The following is a 7,370-nucleotide window of genomic DNA, read 5'->3' as shown; positions in this document are numbered from 1 at the left end:
AGCTACCGTGTACATCAAGAAACCATGATACTATCTGGGTGATTTTGTACCATTTGAAAAAAGGTTCTCACTTTATACCAATACGAGAAGCTATCTCAACGGAAATGTTAGTTAAGGAGTTCATTAGCAAGATTGTGACAAGGCATGGAGTGCCATTGTCAATTGTGTCAAACATTAATAGTCGGTTTACAATGGGGTTTCGAAAGGAAGGAATTTGATTAAAATGAAGGCAGATACTGATGAAGGTGAAACCCTTAAGTAGAAGTCAAATGAAGATGATTTCATGGCATGTAACAGTTTTGGAAGAATAGGATACTTACTTTTCCTACACAGACAAGAACAACCACAGGTATTATGAAGGTGAAACCGACAGTAACGCAGAAAGAGGGTACAAGAAACCAAGGACAAAAGATAGAAAGACATGCAGGGAAGGCGTAGAGATGGCTTAGACTTATGTTATTGGAATTATGTCTTAACATGAATGATTAGTGTGTAACTAATATTCATGTGATCACCAACGAGAAGTCCTCTAGGTCGGTAAAGATAGAATGGTATTATAAATATCTATATAAAGAAAGATGTATCCTCATGGACTTCATGATCAAGCTACCATAGACAGCTATAACTCATGAACCCTATGTGTTGATGCAGACCTGAGAATGAAAGAAGGTTTAAATGGTGACTTAGGGAGTTCTCCAACATGTTATGCAATGGATGTGCTCAAGAATTGCAAGAAGTGTTCTATCTTAAGTAATATACCAAAGGGATTTCAAGAAGTAATCCTTAAGGAGAATCTGGAAAGGTTTCCTTTTTGGAATTAATATGTTTTTAATGTATTGCAAAGCAGTATATTTGCTAAAGGTTGTAATTGGATGGAATGGTCATTCAGTGCTAAGGGTAATAATAGTAAGTGAAATGCTTCTGTTTAAAGGACAAGAAAAAAAGAGCATGCTTGTGGGAGTGATTTGCACTTGCAAATTCTGGACAAGGAAGCGCATCATTGAAGACTTCATGGACAAGCTACCTAAGAAAGCTAAAACCAATTAAGATCAATCGTTGATTGTAAGACAAAGGATAAACCGGTAAGTCAGGAAGCGAAAGAAAGGATGTGAATACATGAAGTATTCCTTTTACAAGGACTAGCAGGTTTCGAGGACGAAACCACTTATAAGGTTGGTAGATTTGTAACATCCCGAAATTTATAAGAATAATATTTAATAAATATTATTTATTTATGGTGGAAAAGTTTACTTGAGTTAGTAAAGAATTAATAAAATAATAAGGATGGAAGGATAGTAGGCTAATTAGATGGAATTAATTATGTACCAAAAAGGAAAGATGGGCCTAAGGTCCATGGGCTTAAGGTAGTATAAATACCCCTTAAAACCCTAATCCTTTCCATTTTCACACATCTCTACACCATAGCCTACACCATAAAAAACTCACTTCTCCAATTCCCTTTTTTCAGAAAACCACCCACACAGACACCTATATTCCGGAAGATCTAACAATCGGATCAGTCTCAAATTTTAACTGAGTGTTCATGGTATATAAACGAAGATTTTCATCGATTAGATCTTCGATCAGAAGTCGGGAAATCCATATTTTATCAGCAAAACCATAGCAGCTCAAAAATGAAGATTTTGGCGACTGTTCAGCTGTTCCGGCAACTGTAGTGTGGTTTCTAGCGAAGGAGAGCTAATGGGTTTGTAGATCAGGGTGAGACAGTTCTGTCGCCGCTTGAATCACTCAATTCTGAATTCGTTTGAAATGGTTTTGGTCTATTCGAGTAATTTTGATTATAAACATCAAAGGTACGTTTTTGTTAAAAAGGTTTACTTTTCGTGTACGGATTTACATAAAAATTGGCAGGATGATAGATCAGGTCATGATTATTGATAAAGTAATGAACTTGATAGTACACGGGTTAGTTGGTTCGTTTCGGGTAAAACGAGTAGTGTTCGGTTCGTGAAAAGGACGAGTAAACGAAGTCGGCTTGAATGAAACTTGGTAGGATAATAAATCGGGTATTTTTATACCTTAAAAATTTATAATTGATGTTAAAAGTGGACTTAATGAACTCATTAGTATATACGGTTCACTTAGAAACCCTAGATTTAGTTAAAATGGGTTTGAAATCAATAAAGGTTTGAACTTTATTGATAAACAATCTAGATCTTGGCCTAAGAGGGAAAAGAAAACGTTTGGAAGGTTAAATGGCAGTTAACTATGCGAATGGATGTTGGACATGAGGTGAAAAACGTAAAAAAATGGGTGTATTTGAATGAAAGGGTGTATTCGAGGGAAATGATGTATTCGAATGAAAGAAAGGAAAGAAAGAAAGGACGAAAGGCAGAGAAGAAGTTATATTCGAATACAATTGTATTAGAATACAATTGCCTTCTTGTTGATCTTGATGTCATTTACAACCAGTGGTGGATTGGTTCAAATCTTTGAATGAGACTGGCAATTGATTCTCCTTGAACATAATTGAGCATGTTGAATTCTCCTTTCAACATTCCCTTCTTGTTGTTTCTCATTTCAATATTTCCTTCAAACTTGTTTATCAAAGCATCCTAAAGACCTTTAGCCGTGGTGTGATCCGTCAAGGTTAGTGCAATTTCACATGAGAGGTAAACACTAAGAACACCAAAGTCCTTTTGATCATCACTAAAAAGCTTCCTATCATTGTCATCATAAGCAGGAGCAGGCTTAGGAACTTCACCATCAGTAGTAGTAGTTGTGGGATTATATTAGACCTTCCTCAATGGGTCTAAGAAGGTTATAATCAAGAATTCTAATGTGGTTCTTAAATCGCCACTTGAATTCCTCAAAATCATTTTCCCAATTCATCAACTTTGGAGGCTTGCTAGTGGTTCCAGCCTCGTTCTCAAAAATCATGTAACCTCTTACAACTTCATCCCTTTATAACTTTTTCCATTGGATTGGCCATTTCTTAAACAAATTTAAGATCAAACACAAACACAATCTGGTTCTACAGAAAAACACAAGTACAAAGTATTCGAATGGGTAGTAATCGAATACAAGATAATCGAATGAAATGTAATCGAATGCAAAGTAATCGAATAGATAAGCAGCTTCTGTAAAAATGTTTTAAGTGTAAAGTAATCGAGTGGCCAAACAATCTAATAGAATGGATAAGTCTAATCGAATTAGATTATAATCTAATCGAATGGTCTAATTAAATCGAGTGAGGATTCAGTTCAAGTAGGTTTTGATTCGGTTAGAATGTAATCTGAATTCGATTCAATTACAATGAGATTCGATTAGAACACTTTTGGAATTCGATTCGATTAGGCAGACTTGATTTGATTCGATTATTTCTGAATTCGATTAGATTACAAGTTGGATTCGAATAAAATGGATGATTCGATTGGAATGAGCACTCGATTCGATTACAGTGTACTTATGGAAAGTGCAATGTGTACTTTCTAGCCACTTTTTTCAATATATCCTTTCCTATGCGTGTCACCTCAATCAATTTTGACCCTTTATGGATCTTATCAAACACACATATCTCAACACCTTTTAACACCAATTTTTTGAATCTTTAAAGCATTAAACTATGAATCTTCACAACTTAACACACAAACTTTAACACCCAAAGCTTGAACACACTATCTTTATGAACTTTTGAACACTTTTGTGGCTTGAACAACCTGTAACCCACAAGAACTCTTGAAAATCCGTCTTTAACACAAACAAGACTGAAATCCAATGTTGTGACCCAAGATCTACAACTAGTAGAGCCCGAAAGCTCTGATACCAATTGTAGATCCCTTGACCGGATCTTACAACACAACAACTAGTTATCTTGGTTCAACCTCTACACTAGCTAGCTGAAATCACTAGTGAGGACCGAGATCTAGAATCTTGTTTGGTATTTGTCTATTGCCGAGAATGAGAGAGAAGAGAGAGTTTGTGAGTTGTTTTTGAGATAAGGTTTTGACAAAAGGTTAGGTTGTGTATGAGTTACACACTCTATATATAGTGTGTAATCTCATACACTACTCATTCATTATCATCGGCCCAATGGACTCTATTACAAATGGCCTTGGCACCAAACATACAAAAGATCAAGTCCAACAATTGGCCTTGGGCCCATACATTCAAAAGAACAAGTCCAACAAGCTAACAAATACATAAACGACATTAAATACAAATAAGAAAGACTTAAAACAAAATGGACCCAACACAACATATATATTATTCTGAAAAACATATAAAATCAATCATTGACCTGATTAAGGTAATTCTTTTGGGGTTGGAAACCTTCTTGAGTAATATACTTTCTTAAATTTTTTAGAACAATGGGAAACATGCTTGTAAAGATGTTTTACAACACTTGTGCAGGTAATGGTTGCCCGAAAGTAATCATCTACGTAATAAAAAACTGACAAGGTTAGACAATGTTAGATAAAAGCTCAATGGTGGAAAAGTGTTGAAAGTTAGGTATGTTCTATTATATTTATGAACTTGGGATTAGTGCGACCAATGAGCGAAAATTGAGATTATTAAATCTGATATCCCATTAAACAATACTAATTACGTAAATTAATAGAAAGTTGATTAATTTATATGAATAAAATTTTATTGAAAAGCGTGTGGTGGTGGGAGGATTGGAAATTTGGGATACATACTATTCATCTTTTGCTTAATATATTTTTTTAATGAAGACTTTCTTGTATTCAGGCTACTTTATTTTTTAAATTTGGAGACCCACGACACCTCACTCTGGTCACACTATGTTGTCTTAATCGGCCCATGCTGGCTTCAAAGTTTGGGTGGGCGTTCCCCTGGGACACCATACCGCCGATTGCCACTTGGCAGCCGTTGTGCCACCACAAGAGCAGAACTCTCTGGCGTAACACACGGTGGGACGAAAACCCGGGTAGGCTCAGGGTTCGAACTAACAATATTTGCACAAGGCCTAGTTTAATTCCTTCATATATTGTCAATATCCACCAAAATATGACACAAGTGAGATTCGAATCTAAGTTTTCGCTGGAGAACCCAAGCCTCTAACAGTAGACCACAAATGGGGGATTTTTGCTGATACTCTTGATTATATCTGTAGATAATATCTGACTAATCTCAAAAAATTCTTAATGAAAAAAATGAAGACAAAGTATCACTACAAGGAAATACCACTGTGGGGGCAATATATTTTTGACCTTTAGGAACGACATATTGTCCCCATAGGTGTCTACGGCCTTAACGACATGTTGTCCCCAAAACTCTTCTCTCTACAAAGCCGTCCAGATAGGTCCTTTAGGTCGTCCCTGTAGGTGTCGTCCCCATAGGTTAACTTTTAGTAGCAACATGTCGTCCCCAAAAAGTATGCAGTTAAAGAAAATGAAAATTTATATGAAAAGTATGTAGGGACAACATATCGCCTCTAAAAAGAAAACATTTTAAAAAAGAATAAAATTTAAGGAAAATATATAGGGACGAAAAGTCAGCTCTACAAAGTAAAAAACAAAAGAAACTATGGGAAATCTATAGGGACAACATGTCATCCTTACTATTTGCTTTTTTTTTGTTACCAGCTTTAAATCTGCAATTTTAACCTGAATTTAGACAATTCAAAATTACAAATCACACATAATATTAAATGAAAGTTTAAAATACCAAACTTCAAAATACAAAATATTCAAACTTCAAAATACAAAATAAAGGAAAGTATCAAATACATAACCAAATAAAAGTTATAGATAAGTACCCAATTCCAAATCATCATCATCATCATCATCATGTCGAGGCAATTTTTGTCTCATTTCTTTCATCTCACATTGGAATTGCTTTTTTTGCATTTGAAACTCATGTTGTTGCTTTTGTTGTTGCATTAGTTCCATTAACGCTTGGAATGACGATGGTTGTATTTCTTCTTGCTAATGTTGATGTTGCTCATTTTGTTGTTGTTGTCGCATTTCTTGCATTTCTTGTCGCATTTGTTGCATTTCTTGTTGCATTTTTTGCCATTCTTGTTGTGGCGGGGGGCATGCACTTGATATTTCAGGGATGATTCTTCTCACAACACGACCAACACCGCGTATATGTCCACGCTTAGTACCTAAGGCACGCTCGAGTACCCCAATCTCATCAACAGGTGTAGATGAATCAGCCGCATCTCTCATCGTTTTCGCTAGCTCTTCTTGAATTTTACCCTGCATTAAACAAAGCATTATATATTTTAATAAAAACCTGCCAGCATAACTACTTTAAAACGGATAAATTAAACTAACATGTTTAATAATAATTAATAATAGACGATAACATTTCATTTATATCAATTGTATCCAATGTCTAGTCAACTGAAGTGGTTATGGGTCATTTTGTCCCATTTAAACAAAAGATTAAACGTATTAAGTATAATAAATGGGTTCGGGTCATTTTTATAAGCTGGTCAGTTCAATCTTTTAAACCGGTCTCGCTGGAACAGGTTAGCGGGTTTCACGGATATATAAAAGTGCAACATCCTAACATTGACATAATACACGAGAATCAAATTAAGTGTATGCCATTTTAAGCTAAGGAAAGGCCTCTAAACTGTTGTTTATAGTGTTCATATTGTATCAGTCCAAAATGGGCCACAATATGTCCAACTTTTAGTTAAATGGGTCAAAATGACCCAAACCCACTTTAGACTCGTTAAACTAAAGAAAATACTGCTCATATTATAATAAAAAGATACTAAATCATACAACGGAAAGATTTTCACTTACCCAATCTGCTTCACAAGCTTCGTTTGCCCATCCCTTCCCTTCCTTGTAATGGGTCTTCTCGAAGACACGAATACGGTTCACCTTTCCAGTGTCTTTCTCCTTTGTAAACAACAAACATACCATTTTTGAGATTTCAATATGAAAGTTAATAAAGCTATGGATAATATTAACAATTTTCTTACCTCTTTGTAATTTATTTTGGCAAAAGATTGACTACCTTGAAAATTGGGGTATTTTTGTTTTGTTCTGTTCTTCTTATTCGCTTCACATCTCTTTTTGTATTCGGGATCCATAAACAGATCATCAATAAGCTTTACCCACTTTTTCGAGTCATATTTCTTTGGGTGACAACTTTTTCCTGTTTCAGCATCTTCATAACCTCCATTTTCTAAAAAATGATCCTTAAATTTATTCTGTCGAGAGCTGTAGCGACTTTGGCATTCAGCAATAATCCCGAGCTGAACTCCTGCCCACTTGATGGGATCGCTCTCTCTATACGCTTTGAGATCAAAGTAATCCTATAAAAAGAAATAATTAGAAAACATGTAAACATTACAAAAATGAAATATAAATAAAACATTAAAAATAAAAGCCTTAAAAAAGTGAGGGATAAATAGAACTTTT

At 35.0% G+C, this 7,370-nt stretch overlaps 1 protein-coding gene across 1 annotated transcript; it reads right to left on the bottom strand.

Annotated features, from left to right (window-relative positions):
* Positions 1–5,867: 5,867 nt before the first annotated feature.
* LOC143575398 (uncharacterized) lies at positions 5,868–6,997 on the bottom strand. The gene is made up of 2 exons (XM_077059794.1): positions 6,747–6,997; positions 5,868–6,188 (listed from the first exon to the last, which is right to left on the bottom strand). Exons 1-2 carry the CDS (start codon positions 6,867–6,869, stop codon positions 5,913–5,915), a joined length of 399 nt encoding a protein of 132 aa, XP_076915909.1. The 5' UTR covers positions 6,870–6,997; the 3' UTR covers positions 5,868–5,912.
* Between the last annotated feature and the right edge of the window lie 373 nt (positions 6,998–7,370).

The sequence above is a fragment of the Bidens hawaiensis genome, unplaced genomic scaffold (genome assembly GCF_021521415.1).
Source record: "Bidens hawaiensis isolate Kalapana, Puna unplaced genomic scaffold, B.hawaiensis_p1.1 tig00027358_1, whole genome shotgun sequence".
Taxonomy (NCBI): domain Eukaryota; kingdom Viridiplantae; phylum Streptophyta; class Magnoliopsida; order Asterales; family Asteraceae; genus Bidens; species Bidens hawaiensis.
The sequence above is the reverse complement of the archived record's forward strand: the minus strand, read 5'-3'. Positions and strand labels throughout refer to the sequence as shown.

What these genes read in the sequence shown, in the direction of transcription:
- LOC143575398 (XM_077059794.1), bottom strand. Translation starts at nt 6,869, where the DNA reads ATGGTATGTTTGTTGTTTACAAAGGAGAAAGACACTGGAAAGGTGAAC. An exon ending in AAGCTTGTGAAGCAGATTGG is followed by an intron (nt 6,189 to 6,746) that starts GTAAGTGAAAAT and finishes TGTTTAATGCAG; the next exon opens with GGTAAAATTCAAGAAGAGCT.